This window comes from Nerophis lumbriciformis, linkage group LG03, assembly GCF_033978685.3.
Source record: "Nerophis lumbriciformis linkage group LG03, RoL_Nlum_v2.1, whole genome shotgun sequence".
In the NCBI taxonomy this organism is placed as follows: domain Eukaryota; kingdom Metazoa; phylum Chordata; class Actinopteri; order Syngnathiformes; family Syngnathidae; genus Nerophis; species Nerophis lumbriciformis.
The window spans coordinates 19,696,819-19,716,093 of record NC_084550.2 but is presented as its reverse complement, the minus strand read 5'-3'; the positions used below and the strand labels follow the sequence as shown (position 1 = coordinate 19,716,093).

Genomic DNA, 19,275 nt, shown 5'->3' with positions numbered 1-19,275 from the left:
GCATCAGACTTCAGCTTTTGGTTGGATCGGGCCGCTGTCCTTAATGGCACCGTTATGATCTCAGAGGGCGCCTGCGGATTCTCAGTGTTGTGATGAAACCACGCCGCCACGTTTTGCCGAGGTCGGACCTCGCAAAGGCCGTTCTGACGGATTGTTTTGGAGTGTTTTTACGAGGCGGGGACCGAGGGTCGGACGTGTTGCGCAACTGCATCCGCACGCCACTCGTAGTTTGCTCTTGATCCCTGAGGCCTAATCCGCTATTGTGGGCTTCACTTTGTGATTTTAACCTCTCTGCGAGCCCCAAGAAAGCGATTAGTGTCCTCCTTCCGCCCAAACACGTTAACACTCCGCCGTGCAAAAGGAAACCCTGTGAAGGAATGCAGCCAGTAGGAATAATAACTTCAGTAACGTTTGCGTCATTAACCCTGAGTTTGTTTTTATGAGCTAAAACAGGGGTGTCCAAACTACGGCCCACGGGCAAATTTGCACGAGTTCACAAATTAAATTTCAATATGCAGTGGTTTGATAGGTGTGTGGACAACATGGCAGACTCAGGCCAGTGACTATGGAGTGTAGAATCTCGAAACTGGATGCACAGCATTTACTTAAATGACCCAATCCAAACAACCTTCCCTAGTCATGGAGCAAAAAAAGAAAATTCCACCAACACAAAAAGTAAACAAGGTTACAGTTAAGCTTTCGCATGCTCTTAATTTTCAATTCTAATAATTATTCATTATAATTCATCATATTATACATATATATATGACTAGGGAAGGTTGTTTGGATTGGGCAAAAAAAAGTTTGTAAAAAAAAGACAAAAAGATATATATACATATATATATGTATATATATATATATATATATATCTTTTTTTTTATATATTATAAAATAGTTATACATATGTATGAACATATATATAACATATATATATATATGTTCATACATATGTATAACTATTTTTTACTATATATTTATATATAGTTACATATATGTTTATGTAACTAAAAAAAAGAATATATATATATATATATATATGTATATATATATGTATATATACATACATACATATATATATATATATATATATATATATATATATATATATATATATATATATATATATATATATATATATATATATATCCCTCAATCATCTCCTGATGATTGAGGGAACCCCCTCATGAAACAGGCCTGTAGAGATGAAGTAGTCTTGTGATTTCTTTTCCCACACATACATATATTGCGCTCTACTACGGTATCGAGCACTATTTTTTGGATAACCTTATTAAGACATATATATATATATATATATATATATATATATATATATATATATTTTTTTTTTATTTATTTATTTATTTATTTATTTTTTTTTCAAACAAACTTCCCTAGTCATGGTGCAGAAAAATAAAATTCAACCAACACTGAAATGTAAACAAGGTGAGAGCTGAAATTTCTCTTAATTGTCAATTCTAATAATTATTAATTATATATCCATTATATTATTATAATATGTATAAATGTATATCCCAATTTTTTGACTGGGGGGCTGCATTGGACTAACAATTTATAACAAAAAAATGAACAAAAAAATAAATAAAAATATTTTTATATATATATATATATATATATATATATATATATATATATATATATATATATATATATATATATATATATATATATATATATATATATATATATATGTATCAAATAATAAATAAATACATATATTAATACGTATATATATATATATATATATATGTAACAAATAATAAATAAATACATATATATATTAATACGTATATATATATATATAGATATATATATATATATATATATATATATATATATATATATATATATATATAAATATATATATATATATATATATATATATATATGTAACAAATAATAAATAAATACACATATATATATATATATATATATATATATATATACGTATATATATATATATATATATATATATATATATATATATATATATATATATATATATATATATATATATATATATATATATATATATATATCATTTTTTTTTGTTACAAACTTTTTTTAGCCCAATCCAAGCAACCTTCCCTAGTCATGGTACAGAAAAAAGAAAATTCAACCAACACAAAAAGTAAACAAGGTTAGAGCGGAACTTTCACATGCTCTTAATTAACAATTATCAATTATATATCCATTATATTATATATTATGTATATATGTACATCCAAACTTTTTGACTGGGGGGCCGCATCGGGCTAAAACATTTTTAACTAAAAAAAATAAATAAAATACACACATACATATATGTATATACGTATATATGTATATATGTGTGTGTGTGTGTGTGTGTGTGTGTATATATATATATATATATATATATATATATATATATATATATATATGGTTTTTTTTTGTTTTTTTTGTTACAATTTTTTCAGCCCAATGCGGCCCCGCCAGTCCAAAAGTTTGGACACCCCTGAGCTAAAAGCAGCAGGAGAATCTTCACACTGCATGTGCATGATGAAACGTAACCACCGCGCAATCTTCTTTTTTTGTTCGGTTTACGCCGCTAAATGCTACAGTTTCCCCCGCCTGCTACTAACAATATTCCTCTGGTGTGCATTACAGTTAATTGAAGTGCAGCAGCTGTCAGAGTAATTCCACGCTGATGTTTGCGACTTGGCAGGGGGAGGGAAAAAAAACAAAAAAAACACACCCCTCCCCACTTTTTTTGAATGATCTATTTCTCCGGGCCAACGTTATTTTAGCCAAAATACTAATAAGAAATACGGGCTCTGCGACAAATAATGAAAGATGGAGTCTGGTTGCCTAATTAGATACATGTTAATGGACAACTCTTTGGAAAAGTCATACTACTAATCACAGGCCTTGTCTATGAAAGGAAAATCCTATAAAACATGGATGTCATGCACTCTAGGAGCAGACAGCATCGCACTATAACAACCTATTGAACTGTAAAAAGAAGAGAAAATAAACGATGATGATTAATAAAATTAAATAATAATAAAAAATAACAACATGGAGATTTTTCGAACATGTTCACGGTTACATGTTTTAAGTTTCTACTACTAAGGAGTAGGAAGAAGCAGAGCCTATTTAAGCTTACCCCTTTCTTGTCTGGAAAACATAATTTCTACCACAATTGTTGAACAGTAAAACCAATTTAAAATTTTTTTAAATTGGCAATGTGGTGAAGTGCAATGAGGTGAGGAACAAGTGTGATGCACTATTTTTCTCTTTTTTTGTGTTACTTTATTGCAATAATGTCACTAAATTATACACTATATTGTCTTTTAACATTGTCCTTTTTTAAATAAATAATCAATTACAGTGATGTCATAAGAAAAAAAAAGATAATAATAAAAATAAAATAAAATAATTCTCCAAAAATCGGCAATGTGGCGAGGGATGACTGTAATACACTTTTTTTTTTTTTAATTACTTTATTGCAAGTATTTTACAAAATTATACACTATCCCATCCTTCAACATTGTCCCTTTTTTTTGTCTTAAAAAAAAAACAATTACAGGGAATGTCACATAGGGAAAAAAATCATAAGAATAAAATAAAATACAATAATACACCATTTGTATTATTTTTCATTTTACTTTATTGCAATAATTTCACAAAATTATACAATATATTGTCTAATAAATCATTTTTTATCTTGTCCTTTTTTTTATTATTGAGAAAATATCATATATGAAAAAACACTACTACTACTAATTAAAAATCGGCGATGTGTTGACACAACAAGGCAAGGGACAACTGTAATTAATATTTTTTTATTACTTTATTGCAATTTAACAAATGTATACAATATTTAACATTGTCCTTCTTGTTTATTTTTTATTTTTTTTTATTTTTTAGAAATAATCAAAATATATATATTTTTTATATCCCCAAAAATTGGCAATGTGTTGAAGCGCGATGAGGTGAGGATCAAGTGTAATACACAATTTTTATATTTTTGTGTTACTTAATTGCAATGATTTCACATAATTATGCACCATCTTGTCCTTTAACATTGTCCTTTGGTTTTTTTAGGTTTTTTTTTTTAATAAACAATCAATTTATGGATGTCATAAGAAAACAAAATGATAATAATACAATTAAAATCATTTTCTAAAAATCGGCAATGTGGCGAGGGATGACTGTAATACGCAATTTTTCTTTTTTTTAAAATTACTTTATTGCAATTATTTTTGCAAAAGTATACACTATCCCATCCTTCAACATTGTCCGTTTTTTTTATTTTTTTTTATAGAAATAATCAATGTCACATAGGGATAGAAAATTGTAAGAATAAAATAAAATAAAAGTACAAAAATCCTCTAAAAATCAGCGATGTGGTGAGGGAAGAGTGTAGTACACCATTTGTATTATTTTTCATTTTACTTTATTGATAATAATATGATAATATGATATGATAATAATAAAAATAAAATAATTCTCAAAAAATCGACTATGTGATGAGGGACGACTGTAATACACAATTTTTCCTTATTTTCTTTTCTACTTTATTGCAATGATTTCACACAATTATACACTATTTTGTTTTAAATTACTTATCTATATATTACCTATTAATTATTCTACAAAATTTTACAATATCCCATCCTTCAACATTGTCTCTTGTATGTTTTTGTCTAGAAATAATCAATTACAGTGAATGTCATATAGGGGAAAAAAATGATAAGCATAAAATAAAATACAAAAATCAGCGATTTTTATTATTTTTCATTTTACTGTATTGCAATAATTTCACAAAATTATAAAATATTTTGTCCTTTTTTTAATAGAAAAACCAATGTCATATAATTTTAAAAAAAAAAGAAAAATTAAATGAAATACAATTTTAAAAAATCCCCCCAAAATCGGCAATGTGTTGAGGCACGATTGTAATACACAATAAATCATTTTTAAATTACTTTATTGAGATGATTTCACAAAATTATAAAATATATTGTCCTTTGACATTGCCCTTTTTTTTTTTTTTTTTTTTAGAAATAATAAATTACAGTGAATATCATATATGAAAAAATACTACTACTAATAAAAAATCGGCAATGTGTTGACACGTAACATGACCATTTTAATTTTTTTATTACTTTATTGCAATTTCACAAAATTATACAATATCTTGTCCTTTAACATTGTCCTCCTTTAGTTTTTTTTTTATTATTTTTTTTTTTAGAAATCAATAATCAGTGAATGTCATGTAAGAAAAAAAAATCCCATTTTAAAAATCTCCCAAAAATTGGCGATGAGGTGAGGAACACATTTTTGTGTTACTTTATTGCAATTATTTCACACAATTATACACCTTGTCCTTTAACATAGTCCTTTTTTATTTTTTTATTTTATTTTATTTTATTTTTTAATAGATAATCAATTACAGTGAATGTCATTAGAAAACAAAATGATAATAACACAAATTAAATAAAATCATTTTCTAAAAACCGGCAATGTGGCGAGGGATGACTGTAATACACAATTTTTCTTTTTTTTAAATTACTTATTTATTTATTACCTATTAATTATTTTACAAACGTTTACACTATCCGAGCCTTCAACATTGTCCCTTTAGTTTTTTTGTCTTTTAAAAAAAATTTTTTTTTTAGAAATAATCAAGTGAATGTCATATAGGGGAAAAAAATGATAAGAATAAAATAAAATACAAAAATCAGCAATGTGGTGAGGGACTAGTGTAATACACCATTTGTATTATTTTTCATTTTACTGTATTGCAATAATTTCACAAAATTATACAAGATCTTGTCCTTTTTTTTATAGAAATAACCAATGTCATATAATTTAAAAAAGATAAATAAAATTTAATGAAATAAAATTTGAAATAATCCCCCCAAAAGCGGCAATGTGTTGAGGCACTATTGTAATACTTTACTTTATTGAGATGATTTCACAAAATTATAAAATATCTTGTCCTTTAACATTGTCCTTTTGTTTTTTTGTTTTTTTTTAGAAATAATCAATTACAGTGAATATCATATATGAAAAAATACTACTACTACCAATAAAAAATCGCTGATGTGTTGACCCACACCTTTTGTGTTTTTGTCTTTTTAATTTTTTTTAGAAATAATCAATTACAGTGAATGTCATATAGGGAAAAAAATTATAAGAACAAAATAAAATACAAAAATCAGCAATGTGGTGAGGGACGAGTGTAATTCACCATTTTTATTATTTTTCATTTTACTGTATTGCAATAATTTCACAAAATTATAATTTTCACCATTTTAATTTTTTTTATGACTTTATTGCAATTTCACTAAATTATACAATATCTTGTCCTTTAACATTGTCCTTCTTGAGTTTTTTTATTTGTATTTAATTTTTAGAAATAATCAATAATCAGTGAATTTCATATAAGAAAAAAATAAAAATAAAATAAAATAATACAAATTTCCCTAAAATTGGCAATGAGGTGAGGAACACATTTTTGTGTTACTTTATTGCAATGATTTCACACAATTATATATCTTGTCCTTTAAAATAGCCCTTTTAAATAAAATAAAAAATAAAAAAAATATTCAGTGACAGTGAATGTCATAAGAAAACAAAATGACAATAATAAAAATTAAATAAAATAATTTTCTAAAAACCGGCAATGTGGCGAGGGATGACTGTAATACACAATTTTCCTTTTTAAAAAAAAAAAAACTTATTTATTTATTACCTATTAATTATTTTACACAATTTTACACTATCCCATCCTTCAACATTGTCCCTTTTATTTTTTCGTCTTTTAAAAAAAACATTTTTAAATAATCAATTACAGTGAATGTCATATAGGGAAAAACAATGATAGGAATAAAATAAAATACAAAAATCAGTGATGTGGTGAGGGACGAGTGTACACTATTTGTATTATTTAAAATTTTACTGTATTGCAATAATTTCACAAAATTATACAATATCTTGTCCTTTTTTTATAGAAATAACCAATGTCATATAATTAAAAAAAACTAAAAAATTAAATGAAATACAATTTTTAAAAATCTCCTCCAAAATCGGCAATGTGTTGATCCACGATTGTAATACACAATAAATCATTTTAAAATTACTTTATTGAGATGATTTCACAAAATTATAAAATATCTTGTCTTTTTAAATTGTCCTCTTTTTTTATTTTTAAGAAATAATCAATTATATGGAATATCATATATGAAAAAATACTACTACTACTAATAAAAAATCGGCGATGTGTTGCAACATGGCAAGAGATTACTTTATTGCAATTTCACAAAATTATACAACATATTGTCCTTTAACATTTTTTATTTTTATTTTTTTTTTTTAGAAATAATCAATGAATGTCATGTAAGAAAAAAATTAATTAATTAAAATATTTTTTTTAAACCCCCCCCAAAATTAACAATAATTTCACAAAATGATGCAATATTTTGTCCTTTTTGGATAGAATTAACCAATGTCATATAATAAAATTTTTTTTTAAATTAAATTAAATAAAATAAAATAAGAAATCCTCCAAAATTTGGCGATTTTTCCGCGGCGTCCAAGTAAAGTTCAAATCCATCCGGCCAGAAGTCCACAACTCCTCCTTGCCATGACCGGTGAGAGGCGAAGCCACTCTGCAGGAATCCAGCGCACCTCCGCCTCCTCGACACGCCGGAGGTCCGCCTTGAGCTCCCTGAAGGCCGTGGCGAAGTCCCCGTTAACGATCACCTCGTCAAACATGTGGCCGTGCTGGGCTTCCATGGTTTGGGCCGAATAAATCATGTCCTCAAAATCTTCCTCCTGCCAACAAGAAAAAACACTTTACTTAGTATTAAAATAATAGACCGGCTTGTCAGTAGCTCCATTTATAGACGGAATAATAAAGGAGACGCCGCGGTCTGATGGTGAACATAACATCCTGCAGGAACGCTGCATGTACTGCAAACTACTGTATCAGCATGTGGAAAAGAAGCACATAACCACTGAGCTGGAACGTGCAGCACACGCTTCTTACTTGCTGAGTGTGAGCATGTCAGGCCTTTATCCGGACTTACGTGGTCCGGTCTGAGATGATTCTCATTGTATTGCTCCCAGACAGTCTCTTCAGGATGTGCCGTTTTGTGGGCGGTCTTATTTACATGGCTCACCTTAGACAGCGTCTTCTTTGTTGTAGCGGTGTAGCGTGCAAGGACGGGAGTGGAAGAAGTGTCAAAAGATGGCGCTAACTGTTTTAATGACATTCAGACTTTACTTAAATCAACAATGAGCAGCATCTCCTCATCCGTGGCTCACTATGTGTCCCGTGAAAAACCGTCCGACCGGAACTCTCTAATAACGAAAGTTCCTTGGGTGAATAATGTAAACTCACTACACCGGTATGTTTTTAGTGCTTCCATAGCGAGATATAAGTTAGAACTTTACACTACTTTATATTAGAAATGACAACAGTGGAGGATGAATGCCCCATAACAAGAAGATAGAGAAAAAGAAGATGCTCGTTGACTACGGTGGCGGACGAGTGCAAATTTTCAGGACTTATGCAGATCTCAAATACAGATTAGCAGGTACCAGAAGGTACAAAAAGTTGGTTTTGCATAATATTGCAAAATAAAACGGCAGATAGGTGCCATTTGGCGGTCCTTATACACACACCATAATAGTACTCGTATGTTGACAATCCATCAAGCGGTGCGGCTTCATAGCTTACCAAAGTCGTACTAAAAACATTTTGACAGATTTTTGAGCGCCGTGTGTAATGTTCTATATCAGGGGTGTCAAACTCAAATACAGAGTGGGCCAAAATTTAAAACAGAACAAAGCCGCGGGCCAAGGTTGAACAAATTAACCTTTTTAATAGGGACCCAAACAAGTTTTGCATTAAATATTGAACAAGCAAGGCTTATATAACTTTATAGTGACATGCAAAATAGAGTTTCAAATAATAATAATAATAATTTAAAAAATATCAATGGCATATGAAATACAATTTAAATAAAAATTGAACAACACTAAATTGGCCCTAGTGTGTGGATGTGAGTGTGAATGTTGTCTGTCTATCTGTGTTGGCCCTGCGATAAGGTGCCGACTTGTCCAGGGTGTAGCCCGCCTTCCGCCCGATTGTAGCTGAGATAGGCTCCAGCGCCCCCCACGATCCCAAAGGGAATAAGCGGTAGAAAATGGATGGATGGATGAATGCCTCTTTTCTATTTGCAGCCTTCTGAGGTAAATATCAACATTAACTTTTTCCACAGGCTAATAAATTTGAAAATAAAATAATAATGAATAAACCAACCATTCAGGACTTTAAACTGCTCAGTTTGCAACACACTGAAATAATCTGATGTGCCCAAGCCAGATAGCTGCCATCTTTTCTTGGATGCTAGTTCATTAATGTCGGGGCTCAGGCTTTGAGCTGAGGCAACCTTCATTATCCAACGAAGGTGTTCATCAGTCATTATTACTCGTATTCCACAGTCTTGGGGGCGTGCCTTACAGGCACTGCTATTAACGTCCTCTACGAGCTGACGTCACGTCCGCTTTTTATCCCTTCTAACATCGTGCCCGCGCAGTCACAAGATATGAGCAACTCCTGTATGCACACACGTAAATGCAAAGCATACTTCATCAACAGCGATACAGTTTACACTGAGAGTGGCCGTATAAGCAACTTAAACATTGTTAGAAATATACGCCACACTGTGAATCCACACCAAACAAGAATGACAAACACATTTTGGGAGAACATCCGCACAGTAACACAACATAAACACAACAGAACAAATACCCAGAAGCCTTTGCAGCACTAACTCTTCCGGGAAGCTACAATATACACCCCCGCTACCTCCACACACACACACCTTGTAGCGTCCCGGAAGAGTTAGTGCTGCAAAGGGTTCTGGGTATTTGTTCTGTTGTGTTTATGTTGTGTTACTGTGCGGATGTTCTCCTGAAATTTGTTTCTCTCTCTTGTTTGGTGTGGATTCACTGTGTGGCGTATATTTCTAAAAATGTTAAAGTTTTTTATACTGGCACCCTTAGTGTAAACTGTATCGCTGAAGATCAAGTATGCATTGCATTCACTTCTGTGTGCTGCCACAGCCGCACATTTTATGTAACTGGGCCAGCACTCGTAGGACTGGATGAAAAGGAGACGTTACAATTCTCGGGAGGGGTACTGAAATTTGGGAGTCTCCCGGGAGGTTTGGCAAGTTTAGCCCGCGGGCCAGAGTTTGACACCCATGTTCTATATTCTCAATGAAACATTTTAAAGTTGTGGTGTTGTTTATAAGCGTCATCCTGCAGTCCGTACGTGTCTCTTAAGTGTGACTGCCATCTACTGGTCACACTTATCATTACACCATGTACCAAATAAAATAGCTTCGAGGTCGGCATCCACAACCAGAATTATGCCGTACATAAGGCGCTCCGGGTTATAAGGCAGCACTGTCGATTTTTGAGAAAATGAAAGGATTTTAAATGCGCCTTATAGTCCGAAAAATACGGTAGACGCAATTTTATAGCTTAGCGCTGGTTATTTGGGATCTTAGTAGGTTTCTTGGTGTTTTGTCAGATCCAAAATTGTACAAGCAGGCTGTTACGACGGGGTTGCAACTTACTGCGAGGTTCGTTCACCGGGTATGCAAACGGACGACTCCGGACAGGACTTGCAGGTAGGAACATGATTTCATCTTCAAAATTAAACACGTACCAAAATCACAAAACAAGCAGAAGGAAAACGTGGGAACCCAAGGTTACCTCTTCGCACAGGAAGCATAAACTCGGAGACAAGAACTACAAACGTAACTGTTGCATGAAGCAAACAAAGAAGCCAGGACGAGTGTGCCGAGAGAGGCGAAATAAATAGCTCTCTGATTCGTGGTAGACTGCAGGTGAGCGTGCCGACCACTAACCAGAGGCAGGTGAACCCAGTTAATCCCCATGGAAACCAAAACAAACCAAGAGGTGCACAAAACAGGAACTAAGGGAGTCAAAAAATAACAGAAAATAACAAAACATGGTCCGGGCCACGGATCATGACACAGGCTGGATTTACATGACATGGACTATCCAACCTCCAACCACGCAGCAAACACAGGTGTGGGACCTCATGGGGTTTAACAAGGGGCAGCCAGGTCAAACACTGAGCGGCCAGATGGACTTAAGTGACCTCGCATGTGTTCTTTCCACAAAACATAGGCGGAGTCGAACATGTGCGCCTGTTCGGAGGAGCATGAATAAGCACAGATGTTTATCGGCATTGCCACAAAAAGCACTTGAAATGTCAGAATTTGGAGGTAATCCACCTTTTCATTGTCCCATTGACTCTGTGTAAAGCACCAGTTCCATTGGCAGCAAAACAGGCCCAGAACATAATACTACCACCACCATGCTTGACGGTAGGTATGGTGGTCCTGGGATTTAAGGCCTCACCTTTTCTCCTCCGAACATATTGCTGGGTATTGTGGCCAAACAGCTCAATTTTTGTTTCATCCGACCACAGAACTTTCCTCCAGAAGGTCTTATCTTTGTCCATGGGATGTTGCATATTATGATTTGTTGGTTTTCTGACATGGACTTGTTTCTTCAGCATTGTCCACACGTTTAAGTCAGGGACTTTGGGAAGGCCATTCTAAAACCTTCATTCTAGCCTGATTTAGCCATTCCTTTACCACTTATGACGTGTGTTTGGGGGTCATTGTCCTTTTGGAACACCCAACAGCGCCCAAGACCCAACCTCCGGGCTGATGATTTTAGGTTGTCCTGAAAAATTTGGAGGTAATCCTCCTTTTTCATTGTCCCATTTAAAGCACCAGTTCCATTGTCAGCAAAACAGGCCCAGAGCATAATACTACCACCACCATGCTTGACGGTAGGTATGGTGTTCCTGGGATTTAAGGCCTCACCTTTTCTCCTCCGAACATATTGCTGGGGGTTGTGGCCAAGCAGCAAAATTTTTGTTTCTTCTGACCACAGAACTTTCCTCCAGAACAGACCTGGGCAAATTAAGGCCCAGGGGCCACATGCGGCCCGTTAAGCGTTTCAATCTGGCCCGCCGGACATTCCCAAATATTTTTTTTTAGATGTTTAAAATGGAAAGTGTAGCTGCCTTTATGATGTGCAGTCATGTTTTGTAATGACTGTAAGTCTTCAACTATACTATTTTCATGTACATTCTGGGTGTCTCATTCAGTAAACATTTTTTTAAATGTCATTCCGTTTTAAGGGGTGGACGTTTATATGTTCTCAATATTCAGGGTTTTATCGTTCATAGAAGAAAAAAAATTCCATTCCGTAAAATAGATATACCGGCCCCCAGACACATTTTTTTCTCTAAATTTGGCCCTTGAGTCAAAATAATTGCCCAGGCCTGCTCCAGAAGGTCTTATCTTTGTCCATGTGATGTCATGAATGTTTTTTGTGACCAACAAGTATGTGCTCCTATCACTCTATCACAAAATAAATAATAGTTGTAGAAATGATTGGAAACACAAGACAGCCATGACATCATGTTCTTTGCAAGTGTATGTAAACTTTTGATCGTGACTGTATGTGTGATCATGTTGCCAGGTCCCAGGAACACCATCAAAGTAATAAATATGCAGTTCCGCGTGTTTTTCGTCTACTAGTTCTTACTGAGAACATCCTGACTTGGTTCGAGTCCTCTTCATCGCTGAGGAACTTTGCTCTCCTTCTGCTGAGGCGCAACTCCTCCGCCCGCGGCGGCTTCACAAAAACCACGTACGGCTTGAATTCAAGCGTGTAGATGCGCTTCAGTTTCTGGACGGAGAAAAAAAAAAGACAATTTGTAACGTTATTCAGTTATTCTTTAAAGTAGCAGTCGAGTGCACACTTAAAAAAATGCTGGGTTATTTTGATAACCCAATTTATGAGTTGCAAGTGTTGGGCTGAGTTATTTTTATGAAGAGCAATAATTTTTTTGGGTTATAAGGGTATTATTTTAACTCAATTTCTGGGTTGTCAAAATTATGAACCATTTTTGGGTTGTTTTTCAATGAGTAACGCATTTTTTTTTATTTTTTATTAAAAATTACTTTTTTCTTCAAGGGAATTTTATTATGGATTAATCTCATTGACATTATTTACAATCACACATCTTATGTACAGTCGTGGTCAAAAGTTTACATACATTTGTAAAGAACATAATGTCATGTGATGGTGTGACAATCATTGGCACTTTAACTTTAACCTTAACTTAAATTTTAAATTTGACTTTAAAAACAGTAGTATTGTTTCTCCATTCCATTCCATTTACCCCCAAAAAGTGCAGTTCCTCTTTAAACCTATTTTTCTTTCCTTATTTCCCATGGGAAAAAAAATCTAAACAAAGACGTCTCAAAAAAAATAAAAATAATAATAATAATAATAATAATTTAAAAAAATAAATAAAAAATAAAAAAACAAAGACGTCTCCACTTTGAAAAATATTTACTTCGATAACTCTCACAATATTCCAACGTGAGTGATTTTCCAGACAGCTTACGGCCTTTTAAAAAAAAAATTGTTTTACTTATTATTATTTGTTTACTGTAAACATCCCGTCCTTGTACTCACACTAGGGTTCAGGTCTAGGAGGCACACTTTGCCCATGTTACAGTAAGAAAAAACAAAAAACTGGCAGCTCTGTTGCTTGAATTTTACCTCTAAAAACAGTGATATTGTTTCTCCATTCCATTCCATTTATCCCCAAAAAGTGCAGTTCCCCTTCAACCCTATTTTTATTTCCTTATTCCTATGGGGGGAAAAAATCTAAACAAAGACGTCTCCACTTCGAAAAATATTTACTTTGATAACTCTCACAATATTCCAACGTAAGTGATTTTCCAGACAGATTACGGCCTTTTTTTTTTTTAAACTTTTTTTTATTACTTTTTTTTTTTTTTTACTGTAAACATCCCGTCCTTGTACTCACACTAGGGTTCAGGTCCAGGAGGCACACTTTGCCCTCGTTACAGTAAAAAACAAAAAAAAATGGCAGCTCTGTTGCTTGAATTTTTTACCTCTAAAAACAGTGGTATTGTTTCTCCATTCCATTCCATTTACCCCCAAAAAGTGCAGTTCCCCATTAACCCTATTTTTATTTCCTTATTCCTATGGGGGAAAAAAATGTAAACAAAGACGTCTCCACTTTGAAAAATATTTACTTCGATAACTCTCACAATATTCCAACGTGAGTGATTTTCCAGACAGATTACGGCCTTTTAAAAATGTGTTTTTATTACTTATTATTATTATTTTTTTACTGTAAACATCCCGTCCTTGTACTCACACTAGGGTTCAGGTCCAGGAGGCACACTTTGCCCTCGTTACAGTAAAAAATAAAAATAAACTGGCAGCTCTGTTGCTTGAATTTTACCTCTAAAAACAGTGGTATTGTTTCTCCATTCCATTCCATTTACCCCCAAAAAGTGCAGTTCCCCTTTAACCCTATTTTTATTTCCTTATTCCTATGGGAAAAAAAAATGTAAACAAAGACGTCTCCACTTTGAAAAATATTTACTTCGATAACTCTCACAATATTCCAACGTGAGTGATTTTCCAGACAGCTTACGGCCTTTTAAAAAAAAAATTGTTTTACTTATTATTATTTGTTTACTGTAAACATCCCGTCCTTGTACTCACACTAGGGTTCAGGTCTAGGAGGCACACTTTGCCCATGTTACAGTAAGAAAAAACAAAAAACTGGCAGCTCTGTTGCTTGAATTTTACCTCTAAAAACAGTGATATTGTTTCTCCATTCCATTCCATTTATCCCCAAAAAGAGCAGTTCCCCTTCAACCCTATTTTTATTTCCTTATTCCTATGGGGGGAAAAAATCTAAACAAAGACGTCTCCACTTCGAAAAATATTTACTTTGATAACTCTCACAATATTCCAACGTAAGTGATTTTCCAGACAGATTACGGCCTTTTTTTTTTTTAAACTTTTTTTTATTACTTTTTTTTTTTTTTTACTGTAAACATCCCGTCCTTGTACTCACACTAGGGTTCAGGTCCAGGAGGCACACTTTGCCCTCGTTACAGTAAAAAACAAAAAAAAATGGCAGCTCTGTTGCTTGAATTTTTTACCTCTAAAAACAGTGGTATTGTTTCTCCATTCCATTCCATTTACCCCCAAAAAGTGCAGTTCCCCATTAACCCTATTTTTATTTCCTTATTCCTATGGGGGAAAAAAATGTAAACAAAGACGTCTCCACTTTGAAAAATATTTACTTCGATAACTCTCACAATATTCCAACGTGAGTGATTTTCCAGACAGATTACGGCCTTTTAAAAATGTGTTTTTATTACTTATTATTATTATTTTTTTACTGTAAACATCCCGTCCTTGTACTCACACTAGGGTTCAGGTCCAGGAGGCACACTTTGCCCTCGTTACAGTAAAAAATAAAAATAAACTGGCAGCTCTGTTGCTTGAATTTTACCTCTAAAAACAGTGGTATTGTTTCTCCATTCCATTCCATTTACCCCCAAAAAGTGCAGTTCCCCTTTAACCCTATTTTTATTTCCTTATTCCTATGGGAAAAAAAAATGTAAACAAAGACGTCTCCACTTTGAAAAATATTTACTTCGATAACTCTCACAATATTCCAACGTGAGTGATTTTCCAGACAGCTTACGGCCTTTTTTAAAAAATTTGTATTACTTATTTATTTATTTTTTACTGTAAACATCCCGTCCTTGTACTCACACTAGGGTTCAGGTCCAGGAGGCACACTTTGCCCTCGTTACAGTAAAAAAAGAAAAGAAAGAAAAAAGGCAGCTCTGTTGCTTGAATTTTACCTCTAAAAACAGTGGTATTGTTTCTGCATTCCATTCCATTTATCCCCAAAAAGTGCAGTTCCCCTTTAACCCTATTTTTATTTCCTTATTCCTATGGGGGAAAAAAATTTAAACAAAGACGTCTCCACTTTGAAACATATTTACTTCGATAACTCTCACAATATTCCAACGTGAGTGATTTTCCAGACAGATTACGGCCTTTAAAAAAAAAATTTTTATTACTTTTTTTTTTTTTTTTTTTACTGTAAACATCCCGTCCACTAGGGTTCAGGTCCAGGAGGCACACTTTGCCCTCGTTACAGTAGGAAAAAAACAAAAAACTGGCAGCTCTGTTGCTTGAGTTTTACCTCTGAAAACAGTGGTATTGTTTCTCCATTCCATTCCATTTATCCCCAAAAAGTGCAGTTCCCCTTTAACCCTATTTCTATTTCCTTATTCCTATGGGGAAAAAAAATCGAAACAAAAAACGTCTCCACTTCGTAAAATATTTACTTCGATAACTCTCACAATATTCCAACGTGAGTGATTTTCCAGACAGATTACGGCCTTTTAAAAAAAAAAAATTGTATTTCTTATTACCGTATTTTCCGCACCATAAGGCGCCCTGGGTTAAAAGCCGCGCCTTCAATGAACGGCATATTTCAAAACTTTGTCCACCTATAAGCCGCCAGGTGTTGTAAGCCGCATCTAACTGCGCTAAAGGAATGTCAAAAAAAACTGTCAGATAGGTCAGTCAAACTTTAATAATATATTAAAAACCAGCGTTCTAACAACTCTGTTCACTCCCAAAATGTACGCAAATGTGCAATCACAAACATAGTAAAATTCAAAATAGTGCAGAGCAATAGCAACATAATGTTGCTCGAACGTTAATGTCACAACACACAAAATAAACATAACGCTCACTTTCTGAAGTTATTCTTCATTCATAAATCCCTCGAATTATTCTCCTTAGTTGTCCGAATTGAAAAGTTGGGCGAATGTGGGATCCAAAATGTCGTCTGGCGCTGTCTCCCTGCCTCCCTGTCTTGGTGAACGTCACGTGTGTTCGCCTTCTGTCATCCACTGTTCCCACGCAGTTAGCAGTCTAGCTTCGAATGCCCTGTTGACACCAATATCTAGCGGCTGGAGGTCTTTTGTCAATCCACCCGGAATGACGGCGAGTATTGAATTAAGCGCGTAAGCGTGTCTCTTAATGTGATGTTATGAGCTAGCAAATATAACAACTACACTACCCAGCATGCAACGATAGTGACGAGCATGCGCGGTAGCCCTGAGAAGCGTTGTTGTATGCTGGGAGTTAGAATGTGGTTATGAGCACGCTGTGAGTAAACGTTGAGAACTCAGTTAACACGCCTCGTCTGCATTATTTATAATTAGACAGACAACACACTTAATAGGAGCCATTTTGGGGTCTTTACATAAACACACAAATGGAAATGAAACGTCACATATCCCAGCATGCACCGCGCGCTTCTTCTACGGGGAAAAAAGATGGCGGCTGTTTACCGAAGTTGCGAGACCGAAACTTTATGAAAATGAATCTTAATATTTATCCATATATAAAGCGCACCGGGTTATAAGGCGCACTGTCAGCTTTTGAGAAAATTTGTGGTTTTTAGGTGCGCCTTATAGTGCGGAAAATACGGTATTTCTTTTTTTTACTGTAAACATCCCGTCCTTGTACTCACACTAGGGTTCAGGTCCAGGAGGCACACTTTGCCCTCATTACAGTAAAAAAAACCCAAAAAACTGGCAGCTATGTTTCTTGAATTTTACCTCTAAAAACAGTGGTATTGTTTCTCCATTCCATTCCATTTACCCCCAAAAAAGTGCAGTTCCCCTTTAACTTTTATTTCCTTATTCCTATGGGGGAAACAAATCCAAACAAAGACGTCTCCACTTTGAAAAATATTTACTTCGATAACTCTCACAATATTCCAACGTGAGTCATTTTCCAGACAGATTAAGGGCTTTTAAATTTTTTTTTTATTACTTATTATTATTTTTTTACTGTAAACATCCCGTCCTTGTACTCACACTAGGGTTCAGGTCCAGGAGGCACACTTTGCTCTCGTTACAGTAAAAAAAAAAGAAAGAAAAAAGGCAGCTCTGTTGCTTGAATTTTACCTCTAAAAACAGTGGTATTGTTTCTCCATTCCATTCCATTTACCCCCAAAAAGTGCAGTTACAGTTAACCCTATTTTTATTTCCTTATTCCTATGGGGAAAAAAATCTAAACAAAGACGTCTCCACTTTGAAAAATATTTACTTCGATAACTCTCACAATATTCCAACGTGAGTGATTTTCCAGACAGATTACAGCCTTTAAAAGCCTTTTTTTTTTACTGTAAACATCTCGTCCTTGTACTCACACTAGGGTTCAGGTCCAGGAGGCACACTTTGCCCTAGTTACATTAAAAAAACAAAAAATAACTGGCAGCTCTGTTGCTTGAATTTTACCTCTAAAAACAGTGGTATTGTTTCTCCATTCCATTCGTTTACCCCCAAAAAAGTGCAGTTCCCCTTTAAACCTATTTTTATTTCTTTATTCCTATGGGGAAGAAAATCTAAACAAAGACGCTTACGGAGAGATTACGGCCTTTTTAAAAAAAAAATGTTGTATTACTTATTATTATTATTTTACTGTAAACATCCCGTCCTTGTACTCACACTAGGGTTCAGGTCCAGGAGGCACACTTTGCCCTCGGCCATCACCCGGCGAACTGAGTCCAGACTTGTTCCATAGTAGTGGCCTCTGTATCTCCCATAGTCTATAAACCTAAAGGCAGACATTAACGGGGGCAGACAAGGACATAAAAGCCAGGACTGAAAAAAAAAAAATGTAATAATGGCAGAGACGGCTGACTTTTCTTTCAAAACTAGACTTGAATGGTATAGAATGACCAGAACACATGTCGGACTACATTTTAACGACGCAGTGGAGGAAACCCGCACATGTACCTGTGGTTGAGAATGTCCTCCTCGAATTTGAGGACCGATACAAAATGATAATCCAGTCCTTCTGTCTCTTGGCTTCTCTTCTCACGCGTTGTGTCTGAAAGGGTAGAACGGCCCTAACAGTCAAAAATGGCATACAGGAGGAAAAAAGTGACAAGGTTGTCTTATTGCCTTACATGGTACAGTTACACCGTAGAGGTCTGAATCTGAGATCAGGAGCCTTTGCTTCAGTTCGTTCACTCCAACACCGCTGGGGCCTCAAGACAGAGAACACAAGGTTTTTGTGTCGTAAAAAAAAGATTAAATATATATATATATATATATATATACATACAAAACCCAAAACCAGTGAATTAGCAGGGGCGTCCATGATAACGTTGCTTGGATGGCAACATATGTTGCTCCAAAACCTGTATGTACATTTCAGCATTAATAGTGCCTTCACAGATGTGTAAGTTACCCATGTCTTGGGCACTAATACACCCCCATA

The 19,275-nt window shown here is 34.2% G+C and overlaps 1 protein-coding gene across 1 annotated transcript in view; it reads right to left on the bottom strand.

Annotated features, from left to right (window-relative positions):
* Nucleotides 1–7,430: 7,430 nt before the first annotated feature.
* The window catches only part of LOC133580575 (MAGUK p55 subfamily member 7-like), a 140,044-nt gene continuing 128,199 nt past the window's right edge, over nucleotides 7,431–19,275 (bottom strand). Inside the window, exons 13-17 of the mRNA XM_061934869.1 lie at nucleotides 18,962–19,042; nucleotides 18,789–18,882; nucleotides 18,498–18,606; nucleotides 12,658–12,801; nucleotides 7,431–7,824 (exon numbers count right to left, since the gene is read on the bottom strand). Coding sequence (XP_061790853.1) covers nucleotides 7,594–7,824; nucleotides 12,658–12,801; nucleotides 18,498–18,606; nucleotides 18,789–18,882; nucleotides 18,962–19,042 — 659 coding nt within the window. The 3' untranslated portion in view covers nucleotides 7,431–7,593. The remainder of the gene's footprint in view (nucleotides 7,825–12,657; nucleotides 12,802–18,497; nucleotides 18,607–18,788; nucleotides 18,883–18,961; nucleotides 19,043–19,275) is intronic.